The sequence below is a fragment of the Siniperca chuatsi genome, linkage group LG7, assembly GCF_020085105.1.
Source record: "Siniperca chuatsi isolate FFG_IHB_CAS linkage group LG7, ASM2008510v1, whole genome shotgun sequence".
In the NCBI taxonomy this organism is placed as follows: Eukaryota; Metazoa; Chordata; class Actinopteri; order Centrarchiformes; family Sinipercidae; genus Siniperca; species Siniperca chuatsi.
Window position 1 is genome coordinate 25,991,663 of NC_058048.1, and position 24,372 is coordinate 26,016,034.

Genomic DNA, 24,372 nt, shown 5'->3' on the forward strand with positions numbered 1-24,372 from the left:
ATTTCATTGCATACTGTACCATTTCTTCTAATATCAGTGCTTAAGAAGACTATTCTATACAACTATTTCTTACTATTACCTCTGAACACTACCTTTTGAATTTCTTACCTGAAAGGCCACTGATGACAGACAGGAAAAGAAATGGTTTCCATGGTGACCCCATACTTGTTGAAGAGGGTCCCTTCTGCAAGAATGTTAGCAGGTCTGCTTCTTCATTAAAGCTGTGCCTACAAACAGAGAGAGAGAAAACATCAATTGGTGGGAGGATATATCTCTGGTTATCACATACATCCATCTGTGCTCTGTTTTTACTGTTATTGACATGCCTTACATTGTGATTATTGTTTTGAACTTGTTTCTTGATTTTAGATTGACTATAGATAGGCTGCCAACTTCACACCTAACCAGGGGCTATGGATGAAAATGTGCCTTCTGGCTAACTCTGGCATATTTACAGTAATGTTTATTAATATGCACTGTCCCTGACAAATAAACTGAATTTTTAAAAAAAAGAAAGAAAGAAGCACACTGCAGAACTCTACAAGTGTCAATCCAAAAAACTGTGCTTCTCTCACTAAATGACATATTTGCAATTTGGATCAATAGAGAATGGATACCCCCACTCCACCATTTCATATAAAATATAATAGGTTAGACTTTTTCTTGAGAGCTCACTGTGCAAAACATACAGTAGCTTCACATGGAACAGCAGTTTTTGTTACCTCTGTAGTAATAGAGAGTAGAGTAGAGAGAAGCTTGTGAAGTCAACATAGCCTGCGTATTTCTTTTTATAGAACATACTGTATGTGGTACAAAAGCATTAATACCATTCAAAACATAATTTCTAAATATTTAACAGGCCATGGTGTTTTTACTGTATGTTGTCAGTTCATATCCCTTCCTTTCTCCACGCCCTGCCTATCACAGCTCCCCTCATACTACAAAACGGTTGCAGGTCAGGTTGCTGTTCTTGACGAACAAAAAAGTCTCTCAGTACCATGACCCAAACCCAACAGGAAGTCGGCCATTTTGAATTCATTTTCATATTTTTTGCGATTTATAGGGGTCATACTTTAACCAACTCGTCCTAGACCGTTAATCTCCACTAGACGTTAATCAACTTCAAACTTTGAGAACATATATAAAAGACCTTCATGATGAAAAGTTGTTCAAAGCTTGAGCTTTCGTCGAACGGTGTGGCCGTTAGGGGCAGTGAATTTCGATGTTTCGCAATTAAACAGAAGTGTTTTGTAACGCAACTGTACATGGTCCAATCTCAACCAAACTTCATATGTATGATCAGGGTCCTGCCCTGAACACATCTATATGACAATATTCAGTTAATTGTCATAGCGCCACCTAATGGCAACAGGAAATGGCATGTTTTACGCATTCATTTACTCCAGCCAACAGGTTGAGTACATCCACTTCAAATGTCGTCAGAAATGGACTTAAGACCTTGGTGATGCTTCATTGTAAATATTTTGCAAACAGCCTTGGTGTGGGGGCACACACACACACACACGCACACGCACGCACACACCATTACATTATGTTTCTGTTGTCTTGGACACGTTCCAATAATACTGAAAGAAATGTAAGCATAAACGCCACACTGCAATCCATTCCAAGCAAAATGAAAACAAGTCCTTAAGTTGAGGCTTTTGCGTATTTTAATGCTATAATCTTCAATAGTACCTTTCAGCATCAAAACCTGACCACAATAACAAACACTGATATTCAGGTGAAAAGTACTGCACTCTGTACATATGGATCCAATTCTATTTGCAAACAATGCTAATGGAATACATTTCTGATGTGTTGGCCTACAGTATAAAGAGAGTAAGATCTGCTGACCTTGTTATTCTCCCTCAGTGCCATTAATCTCCACACAAAAAGCACTACTTTTCCATTGATATAATATTTTCAGTCTCTTTGTCAATGTATGCTCCCTTTCTGTGGTTCTCTCATCTTCATTTAAGTTGTCTGTCATTTAGATCATTAATGCAGTAGCACAGACAGCTCTGAGGGTTGAGGGAAGCATGTCCAGATCCAGCCGGAGTCGTCTCACATTCATCATTTATGCCTCCTTGTCTTTGCCTCATCTCATTTGCTCCCTATCCTCCCAGAATGCACCAGAAGTAGTACTAGTGGGTTAAACTGACTTAGCAATTACGCTATGTTATTTAGAAACAGAAAATAAGAAAAACAGAAAGAAAGAGAGATAAACAATTATCCATTTCCTTCCTTGTAATATAAGCTGTTTTTGCTGTCTTTTTGCAGGCTGTTCGTTATATGTAATCTGCTACTCTTCTTTGTAAATTTAAGCCTTTTCTCTACAGCATACATAAATTAACAAACTACAAATGGGGGGTGACACTTTATATTGCTATTTCTTACATTTCACTGTCTTTGCTCACCGATGCAAAGAATTAAATACCTGAAGGTCTGCTGTCTAGACAGCTGTCTGCACAGGCTGGTGAAAACTGCTGTACTTTTTGGAAAAAGGTTCCCACCCTCCTTTGCCTCACTATGACCTTCCTTGCATCTCACTTGCATACAGCAGCATAAAAATAGAACATTCCATAGCAGTGTGATAGAACATGAGCAGAAGCCTATGGAATACATTAAAACACACAAATCACCTCAGGAGAGAAAGCCTTCTCTGTCCATTCTTTTCAGCACTTCACTTTATTCTTGGCTGCATAGGTCAGCTTGTTGTCATACAAACCCCTGGGTATGTGTTGGATTGAACAACTTCCACATCAGCCCCCAGTTGGAACTGGAGTCGGAAGCACATCTCTTCCTACAGAAATCCACCAGCGGCTCCTTTGTTTTATCATCTCTGGCCTGCAGTGTATTTTTGCAGAATAGAAGACAAAGTTCTTCTAAGACCATGTTTGCACCAAACCTGTTTGGAAAATTGTCATAAAACTCACACCTCACGTGTCTGAAGAAGAACAAAATGAAGACTTTGGAGTCGCCTAGTCAAAGTCCTGACCTGAATCCTATTGAGATGCTGTGGCATGACCTTAAAAAGGCAGTTCATGCTCAAAAACCCTCCAATGTGGATGAATTACAACAATTCTGCAAAGATGAGTGGGCCAAAATTCCTCCACAGCGCTGTAAAAGACTCATTGCAAGTTATCGCAAACGCTTGATTGCAGTTGTTGCTGCTAAGGGTGGCCCAACCAGTTATTAGGTTTAGGGGGCAATCACTATTTTACACAGGGCCATGTAGGTTTGGATTCTGTTTTCCCTTAATAATAACAACCTTCATTTAAACACTTGCACTTGTTTCATCTTTGACAAATATTTAAATTTGTTTTATGATCTGAAACATTTAAGTGTGACAAACATGCAAAAAAATAAGAAATCAGGAAGGGAGCAAACACTTTTTCACACCACTGTACATTAGGGGGCTGTGGGGCTGGATTCTGCCACACTTCTGTCCAGGCGATCACAGACCAGCCAGATGGTTATTAATGAGGTAGTGTGCAGGGTGAAACACGGTGCACTGACGGTTCTGAATGCAATGCCTCTACTTGGTCTCATGGCTGTGTTTCCACAGGGCTTGTTACACATGAAACAAATGCAGACACGATTTGTCAGACTGAGGTTCAACAAACCAAGTCACAAACATCGCCTAATGACATTACCACCGTAGCTGTATTCTCATCAGCCACGTGTAGCAGTATTATTGTGTAATTTCAAGACAATACGAGACAGTGACATAGTAATGTGCATCTGACAGTCTTGTAAAAATTGTATGAATGATCTGTTCATTTACACTGCAGTGTGAGCCTCTACTATGTATTTTTACTGTTGTAGTATATGTACCATGTTTGTCAGCACTGGCATTTTGTGTATTATTGTGGAAATTCACCAACTTGTTATGGATTATTCAACAACTAGCCTGTTTCTCTATTCATGCTTAAACACAAATATGTCATGGATCAAACCTTATTATTTTTAACGGTATTAGAGCAACAAAGGTTGAGTGTTGAAGGCAATCTTGCTTTTGGTTCTTCTTTCGGTTACTAAATGCAAGCACTTACACCCACTGTGTCATTTTTGCTAATGACAATAATAAGTGGTAGACCTAGTAGGGGTTATAATAGTCATAGCATAGTTCTAGTATCATCTGTAATTGTAACAATAGCAGCAGCACAAATAACTAGCAGTAGAAGAAGCAAACATCTGCCTTCTCCTCAGTACTCATTTGAATACAACCATCCTAAAAGTATGTATAAGAGGCAGTGAGTGAATGACACTTTACTGTTCTCTAGGATACTTATCTCTGCTGCGCTTGCTCATTAATTTGTGATAATTGTGACATGAACACTTGGGTGTTGGACATGGGTGTATATTACAGTTATTTTGTATAAGACAAATACCTATTAGCATTTGCTCTATATGAATCTAATACATTGTAATGCAGTAAATAATTGAAATTGTATAGCTAATTAGGCCTACAATATTGTACAGTAAGATAAATTAGCCTATACTTTAAGTGGATATAGACCTTGAACAAACCAGCCACAGAAGCACCACATGCCAGTGCAAAAGAGTTCATTTAAAGAACCACCCGCAAGCATACCTTGACCTACTTCAAAAGCTTCATTTTACAGTGACACACATACACTTTAATCTGTAAATGTTAAGGCAATTGTACATGCCATCATGTTCAAACAAGAGCTGGAGTAGATTTTCCCTTTCAGTCACTCTGCCAACTCCAGACGCTAACTCTTCCCCAATGGCTATAGTGTGAACAAAAGCAGCAACATTTCAGGGTAAAGCACACACGGTTATGGCAGTATTTTTTTTATATAGCAACAGCTTCCTGATAGGGAGGTTGATGTGACAAACATATACAAAAAAATTTAAGTCACAATTACTTTACTAAGTTATTACTGCAGGTAAATAATTAGTTTCTGTATAATTAGAAGTACTTCATACAATATTAGGAATATTAATAATATTGCGTGGGTGGGTGGGGGTTTATTGTTGTTACTTATCATGTTCTAAAAGCCTTGGAATTTGTTTGGCCTTGAATAAAAGTGGGCTACATTAAACAACAAGCACAATGTTTTAAGAAAATTATATGTCTAGATAAGTTTTACATGTCCTATATACAAAGTATTTCTCAGAAAAAAACTGAATTTGCATTATAATAAAATACAATTATGGTAACTTTGAATCTATAGTTAAAAAAAAAAGAAAGCAAACATTGCTTGGAGATATTTTGGTATTTCAGCCTATACGAGCTACTAAGCTCTTTAGAATGAGTCTCGTTACGCACACTGGAGGTTTTAATCCGAGTGAAAGGGGATGAAGTTAAAACACGATAATACGAGGATTACTCTCACCGCAGTTTTACTCTTTTGACCAAAACAAGCCCTTTGTTAATAGGACATCTTTTCTAGATTAGCCTTTAGCTAAGTCATGTTAAAGCCATAGCAAACTCTTAAAAACAGCTAAGAGGGACCAGGTGCAGGAGGGGATAATGGTGAATATTTGAGAAGTGGGCTTTTGATTAGAATTTCACCATTTTCAGTCCATGAACTGGCAGGGAACTTACAGGTGAAGTAAATACTGTTGATGAGCAACTTCCACTGAGCTCTCCCCTCCCAAATACCATGGCCCTTGAGCACTTTACCTCCATTTGTTGTCAAAAAGAACATATGTACTAGATTTAAAAAGGGTTAAAAACAGAATTAAAGCTACAGAATGGAACTTTTTGCTTTGAGGCAGGCATTTGTCCCAATCAACCCCCTCAGTTGGTCAAGTTCCCACTCCTTCACTTGTCACTCATCTTGATGAGCTTCTTAGAAACGGCCTGAGGGTGAGGTAAACAGCATCTATAAAGCCATCAAAGGTGTTGTAGAAGCAGGTGGCGAATGCAGCGATTCTGCGAGCAATGTCAATGTTCACCTTGTTTTATAACGAGTCCTGTCTGCTGCACATATACACATTCTGCTCTGTTGTGTCTTTTAGATTTTCCCTAAGCTGTGAGATTCAAGAGACTCCTTGACTGTGCCAATATCAGAAACACGCCCCCCAGAAAATGAAATGCAACCAAAATCATTGAAAATTTCAGGCAGCAGTGGGACATCACATTAATTTGTTGCATAATTTATTTGTTGAAAAAGGTTACATTTTGTAACTTTCTGGTACCACTTTACATATTCAAAAGATTTTCACAGATTTTTGTTTTTTCCATCTCAACATTCTGCTTATGTCTGACTGGGGTCCAGCTTATCACTTAAATATCCCACAATCTCCATGTCAACTACTTTAATGATTTTTTCATTACACCGACAGCATTCCAACGTCACCGCTCGCTGCTTTTAAAGCATACCTATGCCACTCAAAACTGCATTGGGACCAGATAGAGCTGTGGGAGTTCTGCATGAATGCAAACCTCTACTATAGCGGATACACTAAATACTGAAAGCAAAATCTTTAGAAAATGTCCTGCAACTGCCTTGTACTGTACACTAGGCAGTACAAGGCACACTTCTTTTAGTGAAGAGAGAAGAAGTGGAAAGCAGATTGTGGTACAGTTGTACTGTGTGTATAGTAAAAAATAAAATGTACAAATTTAAATAGTGCATTCTTACATAATCAAGTATCAGACTGTTCGAACCCCTGCCTTCCGGAAGAAGTCTTTAAAGCATGTGGACTAATAACAATAAAGGCTGAATAAACCAAACATCTTTAAAGAACTTTAATACTGCCAAAAAGTTAGAAGCACAAAACCCATCCAGGGACACACAATGGTTCATTAGTAAAGCATCACTTGCTCTACTGATTTTAATAATATTTTAGACACAATTGAAAAAGAAAAAATTATAGTCAAGTGGTTAGTGGTCTATTTTCCACTGAGGAAACTGAGCACAAGGAAGAACTATGTAAGATCAGGGTTTGGCAAAAGAGCTGTTTAACAACGTTACTGCAAAGATTCAAATGGCGAAAACTTGAAATCATCAAAGCAAGTTGTCAACAAGTGTACTATAAAGCACATATTCACTTATTTCCTGCTTCCTCAAATATGGCTCTGATATGCATAATGACATGTCTGTAGATGAATGAAATGAAATGCATCTACCCCACACATGCACACATTCACAACCAGAAAATCTCTATTTTGTTAGACACAATATGCACTTGTTTGTAAAACAGAAAACTAAGATGAAACAGTTCTATAGGTAACCAGTTTATTTCATTACCACACTAAAAATCTTGGAGATATGCAGTACTGCACTGTACTGTCTGTGCATAAAGAATGACAATTAAGTAATCTTTTCTATCTTCAACAAAACTATTGCAAATATATTGCGAATGCTTGCTATATTGCTCAGCCCTGGCTGGTCTTATTGTTGAAGAAAAACACAGCAGGACTAACTGAACATCCATGTGGGTGTAGTGTGTGTGCAGGGATGTGAACAGACATTTTGAGGGGCTGCTCTAACCTGAAAAAAGGGTGACTGTGAATATCTAATCTAATATCTAAGCTAGCATGATTCGACAGTCAAAACCATCAGATCCCCGTATCTCTACAGAACGCACACTTAATGTAAGGGTTGCAACTGAGGAGTTATCTTACATATAGCCTGCTGCTTATATGTTAGCCAGCTAGCTAGCTAGCTAGGATTGGTTCATGTGATGGCATAATATAAGGCAATATTGTGTGACGTGAGGCAAACGTGTCAAGCTGCGCATTGTTTGGAAGCATATGTGGAGATTTTTATTAACATGCCATCCCCTCGGTTATACCAATCATCGTTACTTTATTTATTTATTTTTTATGGCTCTGGCCCGATATCTGTGTCCCACAGAGGCATGCCTATCAAAAAGTTATAAAAGTTTGGATGATATTGCGATTTAATTTGGTCTAACATTAGCAATTATGGGCTACTTGTATTTATGCAGCCACAACAGCAAAAATAAAACAATTATTATATATTTTTTTCCTCCAGAGGGGCAGCTCAGCCAAAGAGGGCAAATGGGCTATTGCTTGGGCAGCTTTAGCACATCCTCTTGTGTTTGTGTGTGTTTGAATCACAGTCAATCAGAAACCAGGTAAAAACCTGCATTGTCAGATTAAAGTCCCCTCTTCGCTTAAAAAAATAATACACACACATTTTACTTTTTAGGGGATCCATGGGAGCCATGGACTGCTAGCTAAAAATATAGCTATGCAGCAAGCTATGTTGGCAGACGACATTCACAAACCAAAAGAGACATTTAAACATGGACGATTAAATGTGTACCCCAAAATGACTTTTTTACAAAAATATTTGAAGTATTCAGATTTCATTTACTGACCAGTGACAGGGGCATACACCTTTCAAACACGTTATCTGTGTAATATTGCACTCCACAGTTTAATAATCTGAATGTGAAAAGTGTCTCCTTGAAAAGCAGAAAGTCAGACTGTAGTGATGATGTCATCTACAGACAAATCCTGGAGCTGCTTCACAGACAGTGAATAATGACACAACTCCTGGGACACTATGACAGCACCCATGGTGATTTTACTGGGACAAGGGGACATTTTCTGAATCACAGCTGAAAGCCCTACATTCAAATAAAACTCATTTGGATACAATATTTAAAACTAAAATCCTCTGTACCCACAGCATCATTCATTAATTCAGTCTCCTTGGATCAACTCCGAAAAGGTCACCTGATGACATCATGATTCATGTCTCAATGCTCAGATTTACAGATTCGGGAGGCACTGTGTTTGTAGATACTGAATTTGCTGTTCAAAATAATGTGAATAGCAAAATATAAGTTCTGTTTAGAGTGAAATTTCTATTCAAGAATGTTTTTAGTAACATCTATAAACATTTACAAGTATTCTTTAGAAGTGGTAGCAGATAGCGCTTTTCAATAATCATTTACACCCTATTCAGTTTCTGTTACAGTCTGACATTGATGAGAAAGCTATAACGACATCTTCGAAGTCTAACAAGAGCAACATGAATGTCCCTGATCAGTAAGTTATTGTCTTGGATGAGGTTTACAGGCATGCAGTCTACTGTATGAATGGAATAGTGGCTATCAGCATTCCCAAGAGAGATGACATCTTCCCATTTGAAGCCCGCCACAGTCTAATTTGTCTCGCCGCAGTTTCATAATGAACTAAAAATATTTTACACTTCTCATAATACCATAAAAGATCTCTGATGTTGTGTTTTGCGCCGTTGCTTCAGCAAAGCAGCTCTCACTCCCCCCCACATACACACACACACAAACACACTCAAACACACACAAAAACACACAGCGGACGTCAGAGCAGAGAGGCCGCAGTGGAGACACCAGGTGAAGTGAAGGTAACGTTTTACTCGAGTTGACGACAACTCAAGGAAAAAGTAGAAAAGCGGTATTTCCACCTGCTTTGTCCACAGCTGTTGTTGCTGTTTTTACAACCACAGCGCACTTGTTAAGCTAATAGTGAATTGTTACGAACAAGCTAAAACAAAAGCTGTCTGTATGTATGACAAACCAGCCCCTCCCCTCTCTACAAGCGTGATCACAGCAGCAGAGGGAGGACAGAGGACAGGAGGAAGGACTGATATTTACTATCGGTGTTCTTCATATTCTGATGTCAGGAATATTATTTATTTTACTGACATTTTAGATTTGTTTCCAGTGAGATATTATTGAGTGTATAAAGTGACTTTGATGTTGTAAACTTTACTGCTCTAGAAACAATAATTAGTTATATTTCAAATATAAATCAATTCTAATCCTGTTCTGAATGTATTCTTTTTTTAAATAATAATTTTAAAAAATCCAATTCTTTAGTAATGAAAAACAACCAGGCCGATACGAGTATGGATAAGATAAAGATACAATCCTAACGATACCCAGCCCTATTGCTGGTTAGTGGCTTCAACATGACAACGTAAACATTTTCATTGGTTGCACTAGTGTGCCTGAAATTTAGCAGGTCTGATAAAAATAAAGAATAAAAACAATGCCATCCGCAATCGATTAACGAGTGGACAATCTCCCCTCGCTCTACCCCTCCTGTGCGGTCTATTGACATTCGCACATGCTCTGCAGAGAAACACACAGAGAGAGAGAGAGTCTCATGTTTAATGTAGGTCTACTTATGTCATTGTTTTGTTAAAGCTTGTAAGTGCACCTGTTTGTGCCGATGTCATTCAGTACCACGTTGGTTTCGATCGTTTCCTCCTCCAGACGCGGTTCACCTGCTGTTATGAAAACGGAATCGCATGTGAAAAAAATCCAAAACGCGAGTTGTATTTTTTTGGCCGACTTTATAAAACATACTGCTGTCGAAGAAAGTTAACGGAGCACAAACAGAAAGAGGTGGTGTGTGTGTGCAGGAAGCCAGAGGTGTAAGTGTGTGTGCGTGTGTAGAGAAAAGAAAAAGAGAAGGGAAAAGCAAGTAGGCAGATTAAAGTAATTTGTGAGTAAACACTAAAATAAGGTGGAAAATGAAGTTGAATTAAAATGGTGAAATAAGAAAACTTAATGTATTAATGCATTCTTTCAAATATTAGCCTATATAATGTTTGTTTTTGTGAGTAGCATAAAGGGAAATACAACTCAAATCTAGTTATACAACCCTCTGTTGTAAAATGATAAATAAATCTACCTTGTACCTTGTATATATTATCCCACCCAAAAAAGGTAACACTTAAAATGTATTATTGGGTGCACCTAAATGATGTACTGGTGTGTGGAGTGTGACGTCATTCTCTGCCCAGGACGCCATTACTCCACTATATCTTTACAAAGCAAATAGCTGTTTGCTGCTACATGAACTGTCAAAATCTAGTATACACATACAAACCTTTAAGGTTATTTTTTGGTTGTCTTGCAATAAGTCATCACAACAAGAAAACCCCCAAACTTTAGCCCTGAAAAATGTTACTCATACACCCTCTGACAATTTAGTGTGTATTAGTACAAATCCACCACAGAATCTCCCACGCAGAAAAAGAAGAGACAACTTTGTTCTGCCCACGCTTCACTGAAACACATTCACAGAGAATGGCTCGTGTGGATTAAAAAAAAATAAAATGTGATTGTCACACAATACATGAGGAATTCCTGGGGATTGGTGCATATTTTATAACGCTGGCCTCATACCTGACATTCAACTAACTGTTACAGTTGAAGCAAACGATGTGCGAATGCTCAGAAACAGTTTCCTATTTGAACAATTTATCCGTCTCTGTCTCCTTCGTCACAAGCGACATCCCAGAAACTACTGACCCGATTTTGACAAAACTTGGCTGTGTGTTGCGTCTTATTCGGAAGAACCAGCATTTCACAGAATTACAATGATTTGCCGAAGGGGCCTCACAGTCAGTCCTGTTTGACACAACAGAGATGCAAATCATCATGAGAAATGTCCCCATACTGACACAACCAACCAATTGTATTTTCCTGATTTTAGAAACAAAGTGGATGTTGCCATTGCTGGGCGATAGCATTTTATTGATTTTTTTTGTCAACAAAGTAGCTCCATGTTGTATGTTAGAGGACATTACAGATTCAAGTCATGATGATTTAGACTCGATCTTTGACACCAGAGTGAATTCATGACATAACATATTTAACTTCTTAAAAACTGGAAACTGAGCTCGCATGATCACTGATGACACCCTCCTGCTACCTTCAACAGATAAAAAAAGGCATATGATTAATACATTGTGATGAAGCAGTGTAGACAAAGCCATTCTCTACAGTGTCCTAGTCTAACTTCAGTGGGTCTCCCAACGTGCAATTATCGCTTCTGTGCGTTTTGTTCATCCTTTCTACCACCTAGTATAGCTGTCTCGAGTCTCTTGCTGCCACTTTTCACCCCTCAATGGTTTTAATTGTCCTGATGACCTCAATCAAAAGACAATTACCAAAGGGAAGAGCAGCACAGGCAATTATTGTCTTCGCTACGAGATAGAGCACACCTGAATGGAGCTAGCACCTTGCACAGTGGTAAAATTACATGTGCAGCCGGTGATGGCTGTAGTGATGAAGAAGTGAGCATGAAGTATGTGCCTGAAATGCTTATGTGTCATTAAAGAAGACTGAATATGAGAAGACACTGACATTTCAAAGCCCGGTGAGCAAGGTGCTACGGTTTAAAGTGACACAGATGCATGAAGTTATGTGGAGGAATTCAGGGCAAGCTGAGATGAGTTGGAAAATAGGTTAAGACTGAATGCAAGAATACAGATATCACAAAGAATTATTTTTGTAAATGCTGGATAATATATTTGAGACTATGCAAAGTTGAACTTAATACAATGGCATATCTTGTTGTCCTAAAACAAGCAAGCAAAAACTGCATCCCTGCTGATTTTTAAAATGTCACTTTTAAATGTCACCTGTCTTGTCATTATACCAGTACATTCATACAGTCCTCTCTGCCATCTAGTCTTTTGAGACCACTAAAATTATATGTAACTGACCAAACACATGATATCCTTAAAAATAAACAAGTGATTTATTCTTAACGATGCACCTTATGAGAGCTTTTCCACTCACCCCTCTCTTCCAAAAAAATGTACAACATTATTTTCTTGAAATAACTAGGATGTCAAATTATTTTAATGTTGAATTCACTGCAGAGGCCACCTAGGGAATTACACTGACCGGCGGTAGAGATGGCTGCCAGGGGGGCACACACCATCGTGAAGCCTGTTAAAGGTTGAAAAGTGGCATAAAAATGATGTATCTAGCTATTTCACCATGGCTCATAAATTCAAGCGTTGTCTTCAAAATTTAAGGAAAGCAAGCAGGTGAACATATTTTTCTTTTTTTTATACTGTAAATGCATATATACATGCACATTTTTATGAGCATTTGAGCCTACAGTGCTAAATCCATGATCCTAGGAAATCCATGATCCCAGAAAATCCATGATCCCAAACTGTCCTACTGGGCTATTCACACTACAACTTACTGGCGTCTGTAAACAAGTAACCACAAGTTTGGGTGTACAGAGTGCATACACAGTGAAAGTCTGCCCCTAATAGTGCATGTGAGGTCAAGACTAATAGTAGTAATAGGAGCATTAGTAATAATACTAATCACCAAAGCAGGCAGCAGTATGCTAACTTTTTAGAGAAATTAGTAATACTGTAACCACGTCATGCCACTGTAACAAGTATAAAGCTTATTTCAAAATACAATAAAAAGCTCAGACAGTTTTGCTTACAACACAGTCAGTTTAACATTCTTTGTCAATTTATATCTTTTCAGCACATTTTTACATTATAATGCTCTTGATTTGAAATGTGATAGAAATAAGCAAGTAAATTGATCTAGTCTTTATCTCTACTCAAAGTGCATTTACAAAAAATATCCTGAAACTGATCAATAAGCCTTAGATGAAAAGTTTCTTTGGAACTGAGTGTGGCTGAGTCATGCTGGTACACCCAACCCACTCCATTTTGTTGTGGCAGGGCAGTATTGTGCATTTTCCTCAGTTATCTTCTCTTTAAAAGCAAGCACTAGATAACAACATCCCCACCAAATATCAGGGCTTTCTCTGTGTTTGTAGAGATTTGCCATTTAAAGAAATGAAATCTTTGCTGCTATAGTTTAAAATTCGATCAACTGGTCAGCACTCACGGAAACACCTGAAGAAAAACAACTTATTTTGTGTATGATGTACAATAAATCGTGGACACAAATGAGTTACTAACATCTCTGCCATAACATTTTGTTGCAAAATTGACCGGCAGAGTGTGTTTCTTTCACTATGAGTCAAGCCTAAATAGTATAGACACCAGTTTGCAGAGAGCACACCAGACATCAGCCATGATTTTCATTTTGTCCTTTAGCCAACTTACATAATTAAAGCTAATTAGCAACACTTGATAAAAAATAAGTTGCCTGGATCAGTATTTCACTGAATGCAGATATCGAATGGCATTAAACAAACTGAAAACTTGTGAACTTTCTAAATAATTAACCACAATAGTGCTTACAATATCGATAAGGTCTATAGCCAGCCTATAAGCCCAGTGAGAGTGGCACTAGTGGAAAGGTTATGTTGTTACCAAAATCATTTTCTCCAAGGCCCTTGACAGAAGAAGAAGGTGGACATGAGAGGATAACAGCAGCTGTAAACCTGGACAGAAACACCTGCCCTGTCTTTTAAGGTAGTACTACTCAAAAGGAGGTCATAAAAAATGTGTTGCCATATATAGGAGTCTAACTGATCTTTCATTTATTCTGATAACTAATCAATCTTTGCACTACCAAGTATTCAACCAAGTTGTCAAGGAAGATGAAGAAAAGCTGACACTTGTGAGCCAGGTGTACAAATGCAGCCAACAGAAAAATGTGTCACAGATGTTTAAACTGGTAAACGGATTGGACAGACAATCTTAAGAGTGAGCAAGCGATAAGCATGAGTCCATCACAAGTGGCCGTATTTCTTTTGAGACGTCATTTTTGTGGATGGCAGATTATTTTACTAGATTCCCATCTGTGACACTGCAAAAACAGATTGTAGAGCAGCAACTGCACTGGAATACCTTCAGTGCTGTGAATGGCACGTGTTTACCTCCAGCAACAGCCTGATTACCTAAATCAAGGAGCCAACTCTAGTCCGGTTCATTGGATCAAATGAGCAACTGGTGATCTGTTTGGATGTGTTTTACTTTTATGTTCAAATTTTAGTAATTTTAGTAATTCTCAGTAATATTAGGTTGCTATATGATTTTTTTTATGATTTTAAAATATTTTTCATGATTCTTTATTTTTTGTAATTAGTCAACAACATTTATTTCTGTTATTAACTGGCCCTTAATTTGATTAATTTAGTTTGCCATCCCTTTTCGAGATCAGACCTGCATTTCATCTTCCTTACCCGTATCATATCAACCTTATCAATCACTGTGTTTAAATCAACCTTTTATTCCATTATAGGAATAATATATTAGGATATATTAGGAGCAGGTTGAATCTTTCTTAGTCTAACTGAAAAATTTGAATGAAATTAATGAGAGATGTGAAGTTTTCTTTGTAAACATTCTCCATTTACACTCTGTTTTATAAAAATCTATACTCTCTGTGCATGCTCACTACTTGAGTTAAGTCAAAGATGTTCCCTTGGGAGGATGCGCCACTCGCTCTTCCGTTGTTTGTCATTTACGAGTGCTGTCTCCCACTTCTCTGAGTGGTGCATCTTTCCTAAGGGATCTTTGAACATGTGTGTTTACTAGTTTCAGGAAGATAAACAGCAGGCTCGACTTCTGTTTTTCTCGCAAAAACACAGTATATCAAAATATCTAAAACAGATTCAAGTTTGCTTATTACATAGTGTTGTGCCATTCCTTATGTGGCTTACTATGAAGCATGTAAACAAAAAATCATTCTATTTAGTACATGTAAATATTTTTGTGGGTACTGTCGATCTGAATACAGCCACTGATGCAAGTTGTGTCTGTCTCGGGCAGTGAAATAAATATGAGCAAAAGGCTCTAAAGATCATTCCAATCCCCAGTGTTTTAAACAGCATTTGCACAAGTTCACTTACATCCATACCACATCACAAATTTAACACAGCAAAACAAACAGTACCTGTCAGCAGGTCCTCGCTGAAGTTCCCCAAGAAATACAGATTGTCACTCATAGTAGTTGCTAACTAAACTTTCCACTATACAACTAGGGTGAGCGTCATTTCACCATTTTTATTACATTATTATTTCTTACCTTACTATATTTAACTTTACTGTATTTAACTTTAGTACTGTAAGTTTGACAGCCAATGAGATTTTTTTGACCCCTTTGAAAAATAAAAACACACACATACAACGCATCCTGTGGGCAAAGTGCCACTAAATAACAGAAGTAGCAGAAAACTGTTGTAAGAAAGCAGGTGTGTGCAGAAACTAGCAAGTGAAGGCTGTTGGAGTTAATGGCTGACCCACTGTGATGTTAGTATGCTGTTAATGGAAACTACAACATTAACATTCCTGCACCTGCTTCACAGTAAAAGCCAGACTCATTCCTAGCTCCACATGAATGCATGGCCATGTTATTTGTTGTTCTCAACATCAGGTGCTATATCTCATTCTGGGTCGGTGTTTTTTCAGAAAATCAGAGAAAATCTTCTGCTCTAAAAGAAGTAATGAACTAACAATGCACCAACTCTTGCTAATGTTCAACACACACCATGTCACCCAAGATTACCACCTATACCGTCCATCTAGATGACAATAAGGTAAGGGCGCAGCTGATCCTTCTCATGAGAAAAAAATAAATAAATCACTTAAGAAACTGCTCAAAACAGCAGAGAATACATGTAGCCCTGAATACTTAAATTAACCAACTCAGCTGTTTAGAGCTGTTATGTTTAGACAATCAAAGGACAGCACACTTGTCTGGAGTGAAACAGCTCACACAGCAAAAGGCTCAAAAAGAATAAACCTGTCTAGAACAAAACCATGTCAGATTAAAGTTCAATTATTTATATATTCATTCATAATAAGCACTTCAGTTGGTAATGGTGTCGTCTCAAAAACACAAATCGGACAGTGGTTGGAGTCCTAATCCTTCAAAAAGCAGACTGAACCTTGTGTAAAGGTTCTGTTTTATTCCAAGTCTCCAATCAGATGAGGGGGGCACACATGCCATGCAATGTGGTGAATTTACTAGATCTAAAATGGCTTGTGGAGCTACATCTGCCCATGCTCAATAAAATGCTAAGCCTTATTTGTAGATTATGCCATGTAGCCTGATATGAATTGCATATTACAGTCGCTTAATTGTTGTAATTAAAATTCTTTCTCTCACCACAAATGAAACACATTCACTGTATGACACCTAAGCCTGCCAAAGGGTACAACCCTTAAAAGCATCCAGTTATTTTAAGCTCTCAGACAATTTCTTTCCTTGGAGAATATATATGAATTAATCAATTCGTTCTGACTTTATAATAATGACAAAACATTGCTTTGCTACAAGCAGTGGCTGGAACACACTAAATATCCCATCAACCCAGAAATATCCCTCTGTAATATCCCCCTGTAATATCCCTCTGTGTTGACTAAGCTCTGCTTAACTATATTAATATATGGTATGTAAAGCATCATGTAGATCACATTTGCATACAGACTATTTCAAGCATCGACCTTCCATCTGTGCACACACTGTACACAGTTTTGCAGAATCATAAGGTTGGCCATCCTAGGCTGGTACAGACACACACATACCAGTTTCGAGCACCTAAGGCTTAGCACTTGAATTTGTTGCTATTCACAGGAAACAGCAGAACATAGGTTCTGTGTGTCACACAATTGTGCTTTAAATGAGCTCTGCTGAAAATTGAGATTTAATGAGTATGTGATCTGGCAACATGAAGGGACTATCTCAAGGCTCATTGTTGGATCACTACAGCTCAAGTCAGCACAGTTAACACACCCACTTGTGCATTAATGTTACACTGTTAACAAAAAATGACTGGCTACTTAAGGTGAATTAATCTGAATCCAGACATCTGAGGTAAGGTGCCAATGATGTTTTATTCTGTTAAGTAGTAGCCTATACCTAATGGCACTGATGGTGCAGCACTAACTGGATGTATCAGGATGGATATAACAAAGGAAACAAGATGTTATTAGAAAGAACAATGTAATGGAAGACTAGCTGATATGCAAAACTCAATGGTAATGTCTCAGACTACAAATAAAGAAAATAATAAAAATCTGCCCAAAAGTGCCCAAGGTTGCTTTTCTGGTAACAGCAAGTAACAGAATAACAAATTAAATCAAAACGTATCACATAGCACACTGTCAGCTATGGACGTGAATTAGCCAAGATGCTTTTACTCCTGACTAAAATTCATGTTTTGAATAATGTTGATATGTGACTGAATGCAGACAATTAAGGTAAGAAGCAGGGATACACACTGAGTGGCAGGTTGGAAAGAGGAAACCAACTATTAGATTTGTGGTGAAGTAAAGGTCGCATCTAACATAGCAATAATGTGACCTGATTTCCCCTGCTCAAATCAAGGGACGCAAGTTGCTATGGTAACTATAGTATGGTCCATAGAATTAAAGATGGTAGTAAATGAGCTTTTGGAAAACCCTGCAATCTCCTTTCCTCCTCTAAAAATTGCTTTCCCAGAAATGTGATAGTGTTGTGTCAGACGACCCGTATTTTCAACGCGTGGTCACTTTTTAAGAGTCACAGCTGAAAAGTAGAGTACAACAGCCACTGAAATGTAGCTATGAGTTTCTATGTCACATGCTCACTCCCACTGCAATTCTGTACAGTCCCATGGCACATTTGTGGCTATGATATATAGATCTAATTAATTCTCAATTTATTTGAATGTGATCTCCACTGTCTGGCTCCCTTGGTGATCAAGTGCCTTCATCTCTTTTATGGAGAATACAGTGATGCTACTTGCTGGTTAACATTAGCAACTGAATTGGGGATTTCCATTTTACATCATGTCTTTAATCCATGATAATTAATTGTATTGAACAAATTATAGATAATTGTCAAGGTAAATTAAATTATGGTGCACCAATAAAAATGTGAGTAATGCAAATAGATATCTTTATCCTAAACTCTAACATTTAAAAATGGGTTTTCACTCATTCAAAATACATTAGACCAAAACATTAGGCTGATAAGATTAGATGAAAAGGCAACATTATCAACATGGCTTGAAGAACTGAACTCTTCTTCTGGCACAACAACAAAGATTTGGTAGATTTAAAGTAGTGTTACTTTAAATCACCTATTAACACAACGCAGTATGTAGCCAAAGGATATAGTTTGTGTGTGTGAATTAATACATGAAAGACATTTCACCACAGTTAAGCATTTGATAATAACCACTCAAAGCTGTTTGAATGTTGAAGAAGCCAATTATATGATTTTCTGCATATTTTTATTGTCTTATCATCATCCATATGTTATGATAAGAAAAACAATCATGTTGTTTACAATTTTGGACCAATCACTGGTCATTGTATTGATTCACTTAAGCCAAAGTTAAATCAGTGGAATGTCCACTGGTTAAAATAAAACCATGCACTTTAAGGTTCCCTGTGGAGTTTTAGACCTCTAGTAGCACTATGGAGATGGTTTTCTATTAGAGGTTCCCCGTTTTGTTAATCACATGCACGAGGACGCACATTCACGCGTGTACATGAGTAATGCACTCTTATGTCTTGACTGCTCAGGCTTATTCAAACCCCCTTTTTATTTTATATGATACTAATATAAACTGAAACTAATGGCTAACTGGATGGTAAGTAAAACTCAGTCAAATATTTAAACCACATAGATATGCTATGGGAAATGTTTGACAACAAGTTATGCAAAGTAAATAAGATAAGATCAGTGGTTGATCAATTGGAAGCTGCTTATCAACGGCTCAGATGAGAATTCAGCAAGTCAGCTGAATTATTTTACAGCTGTATTGTTAAATGAAGGTTTTGAAACCTTTTTAAAAACATGCTATGGCCTAAATGGTTTCTGTTATTTTGATAGTGTAAGGCTGCATTTTGCTATTTCAATTTACATATCTGCTAACAATATTGTTCTGTCATCCCTTGCTGTCACATCTCTCATTAATCTCTCATTATATGAACTATTACATTTATTGATCTAACGGACAGCTGGAAAATGAGACAATTCAGTAGCCTCTCACCCATTGTTCACAGGTTGCTTATCTTATCATTTTATTAAGAGCTAATCATTTTGAGAGACATTACAAGGAAGGTTGAACTTTGACTTGTGAATTAAAATGTCAACCATGTGAATAAATTACTAGACATATTGAAATAATGGCAGAGCTACCATGAAATGCAGAACAAAAAGAATTTAAATCAGAGAAATGCCATCACTGCACAAAACAATCTCATTTGTATTATAACATTATTCATGTTTTTTTTTTCAGGAACATGTGCTAAATCACTGCAGTCATGATGCTACCCACACCAAGCTGGCAGCTGATATCACAAAATTGTGTAAAACCAAACATCAGCATTCACCACACAATAGTAGCTTTGAATAAAAGCTTCATAGAGCAGCTTTCTTTCATTTATTTCCTGTAAAATGCATCAGTGCTTCTGTCTTATCCCGATGCCTAATGAAGCTTCACATCATCCTTATATCTGGAGGACATTTTACCGGTATTAAGTCCTAGATTTGTTAAAGGATGCATTCCTGTAGAATATGATGCAGTTTTCAAGTTCATATTGCTAGTTCACGTTCAAGTTGGGCATTTACTTTGTGTATAGTTAATGTATCAGATCAATGTTTTCATCAGAAAGTCACTTGTAGAAAACATGAAATCACTCAACATCAGTCATTATCCATTCATATGAGAACTGTTATGTCATAGCATAACAGAACAATATTGAGGAAATTATTCTACAGCTACCTCACTTGGGTAGAATAAATCCAGTGTTTGTCACAAGACAATGAACAGGGAGGTACTGCACAAGTACAGCTAAGCTTAGCAGCCCTGTTAGTTGTATTCTGACAGATCCCTCCATACACATTTCATCTCTCGGGAGAAAGGAGAAATGAGAGTGGAACGTAGCAACTCATCATGAGCCTGCAGGATGCGTGACTTAGTACTGTAAGAAAGGTGACCCTAAGACACTCCTCATCCTCTTTTAATGTACAGCATTGCTGCCTTCTTTTCAGAAATGCCCAATGGGTTTCAAGAGGCGTCACTGTGCATCTTCACCGTGAGTTAGTGAACACTAAGAAGACCTAACTAAAAAATATCTGAGAAGAATTGAACAGCATTTTGACCTCAGGGGTTATCTTTATGGATGGACGAAAACAGTTTTCTTTCTCAAAGACCTGACATTAAACTCTACATGGCACGTATGGTGTATAAATAAAAAAGCTTTCAAAAGCTTTCTTAACAGTCTGTCACATGAGGCAAACAAACAAATCTAACTTATACAAGGAAGGAACATAACACAAAAAAGATCTGTGTTATGACGAAAATGAAAATCCCAATAAAAAGTCTGAATGATGCAACAACACAAGATTTAAGATCCAATTAATGGGCGCCGAGGTAGCTCACCAAGCGCGTACCACGTATCAAGGCTGAGTCCTTAACCCAGCGGCCCGGGTTCAAGTCTGGCCCGGGCCCTTTGCTGCATGTCATCCCCTCTCTCTTTCCCCTGCCTTTCCTGTCTCTCTCTACTGTCACTGTCAATAACGGTGAAATATCAAAAAAAAAAAAAAAGATCCAATAAATTATTGAAAACATAATCTGCAAAGGATGTTGCGTGGTATTTGTTTTAGGACATGCTTTTACAAGAAGCTGAGAAACAATTTCACATTAATGAGCTAACAAACAAGATTGTTAACCAACAGGGCCTGAAGACATTTTCATTAGGGTTAAAGATCAAAATGTAAAAAGTTAATTCTACATAATTAGGTATAATAACAAATGTTACATGAAAATTTGTTTATCTCTCGAGGTGCCATTGATTCATGTCGACACTGTTGATGCTTGCCCAGAGTTACTCTCTATGTCTTTGGAAGCTTGACTTATTAAGATATCAAAACAATAGACAAAGACTTGTAAAGAAACATTTGGGCTCCAATGAATTTTATGCGGGGTAAAAAATACCAGCCCTAAGTAATTCTTTAGGGGATCAATGCCCTGTCTGAGGTAATGAGAAACAGAAAAAATTGTAGCGTACAGAAGAGACTGCGAGTGAAATGCTGTCTTATGCTACTGCACTGACAAAAAAAAAAAAAAAAAAAAAAAAAAAGATTTTTGAGTAGACTGACTGGTCATAGATTAGGGGACAAGAACATACTGCTACCACAAATTCAATTTAAGATTATGCATGAACCTTGCATGCCATCCCCCTTTTCTCCCATTTACTGTCTGCCACACATAGTATTGTTTACTTACGCAAAAATAATCAAATCATGCCATAATATTTTTTGACTTTCTTGAACCTGGAGGTCAAAAGTATGTCAGTAATTTCAGCTAATCTTTTATTTTTTACTATCAGCATGATGCAAATATAGCCTTATACCCTGTATTTGGTTGTATTTGACTCCCCTGAAACTGCATAGCCCATTTTACACCTTCATCTCACTAATCTGTCTAGAGCATGAGATTGTTAGACGTTTGGAAGATAAAAAATCAAAGAGTGTTGTGCTTCATCATGGCCCTGGAAGATAAGGCCCTTTACTGTCACATAAAATCAGGAGCTGCCTACTGAAAAACACTCCATCCTCAGGCTATTCCACACCATCATCACTACTCTCTCCATACCATCTCCACAAATATTTGATGTTCACTTCACTGACAAACTATTTCCAAAGACAAATCAAACCTACTACCACCTATTTCAACTCATGAGTAATGTGACTAAAACAGAAATCCTTGTGTAAAGCATGCTACTGTACAGATTTTAATATTACAGGCAAAAGGTTTGCTTTGTTGCCCCAATAACTGCTGAATCTTAATATCTTAAGGGCCATACATTTGCAATCAGGGATGTGTTTTTTGCGTTTCTTGTTTCAAATACTACTCAAAAGCACACTGCCTTGTTCCACACATGCAATTAATAACCTTTAACATTTTCACAACCACCCATTTAAGCGGTGGCACAGAGGACGCCTGCAGGTATCTGCAGATGACTTGCTCAGAGTTAACACAATGAGGACAGCACAAAGACAAACAGATAAAGGGACTGCATAATTAACCAACCTGAGGCTGTAGGACATATTAGCTAACCAAAACAAGTTATTTCAGCCATTTAGATCAGCTGCTAACTACCAAAGGAATAGTAGGCTGCAAAAATCAAGAGGGTAAGGCCACACATCGATGCTGTCGTGCCATTCATGTTAATTACATTACTGGTTAACATATGTACACATATGTAATGGTGCAAGGATTTATTGTACAATCTGCTGGCTGCATCACAAGAGCCAGATCAGAGCACTACAAAAATGCAAGATGAAGATATGAGACGGAAACAGTTTTCCGTAAGAAGGATGCCTCTGAACACTGTAATCAAATTAACAGTGCATATTTTGTAGCTCACACATGCTTTAGTATGACAACATCAGTGTGACTTAAGATTGTCTGTTCGACTCATTGGACATCAAATTCAAGTCATTCATAACAGTGACAAGTGGAGGAGGGTGCTGAAAGTCAGTCTTTCTTACGCAGATGCTTCTAAACAATTATATAAATTAAGTTGTCAGATGGGTCCTGAGGGACCTTTGTCTTCCAGGCTCTGCAAGACCAGTGGGCCTCCCTTACAAACAAAGTGCTAGAATGGAAGGCAGCCGAGGAAGGGTTTGCCACTGTCAAGATCCAGAACCAACATTTCTTAAAAATAATTTATTTAATCCAACAAATGCATGTCATCTCAAATCTTACCAGGGAAAGTTGCCCAGGACCTACATTCTTAGTCACTGTTGTGTTTTGAGAACAAAATTACACCCTTGCATTCTTTGTACAGTGAAAAACATGTTATTTACAGATTTCAGGATGCCCAACAATTTCCCAACACTTCCTAGCTTCATGCTTCAGCTTTTGTCACCGTATAGGAATAAACACATAGTGCTCTATATACTGACTCTATACTCTTTATACAGTCTGTGCAGTGTGATACCATATCACTGTCTTTGATATCTTTGCTCACATCATAGAAAAAACAGACAACAGGGACATGCTGAGTATGAACTGTGATCTGCAAGACATTTTTGTCCACGTTTACTTTATTAGTTTCAGATTTGTCAGTGAAATTTGGACTACCTTGGGTGCCATTGTCTTAATAAGACAGTTTCTATCCCTAGCCTCTCCCTTGTAAATACTGGTATGCATTTTTTTCCCCAGTGTCCCAAGGGTTAGCCTTCACTAGAGTTGTCATTTTCAATTAGCTATACCCTAAATGCATGTCTGTTGGCCCATGTCAATAACCATTTCATTTAAGAGGATGGGACAGCTGTAACTTCAAGACATATTTCATTTCCATCAAGGTTAGCCAATCTACTAATTTGCATTCCATCTCACACCTGCCCCCAAGTGGATTTACAAACATTTTAAAACATGTATTGCAAGCAAATAACTGATTTACATCCGATAAGGATAGGGGTAACCTCTAATTCATGCCAAGTGAAACAGGCACAGCTGTTCATTCCCCCCATCTATTCCCCTGATGTGCAGATGAAGCTCCTTTTGATTAGGACTGTGTCTGGCAACTTTAACTATGCAGCTCTTGGTGAGATGATCCATTTTCAGACGATCTCAGCAAATTCAACTAAGCTGTGGAGTGGGCTGATATGACAATCATTTAAGCACATTAGGTCTCATGAAATATATATCTAGATTAACATTATGGCAAATTA

The 24,372-nt window shown here is 37.7% G+C and overlaps 1 protein-coding gene across 9 annotated transcripts in view; it reads right to left on the minus strand.

Annotated features, from left to right (window-relative positions):
- Positions 1–24,372, minus strand: part of cntn5 (contactin 5) — a 95,445-nt gene that overhangs the window by 67,735 nt on the left and 3,338 nt on the right. For 8 of the 9 annotated variants that reach the window (XM_044203142.1, XM_044203145.1, XM_044203144.1 and 5 more), the window contains one exon: positions 109–227. In XM_044203142.1, the coding sequence (XP_044059077.1) occupies positions 109–227 (119 nt within the window). Of the gene's footprint in view, positions 1–108; positions 228–2,440; positions 2,547–24,372 lie in introns of those variants that run through there. The other variant, XM_044203149.1, reaches the window with a different exon arrangement.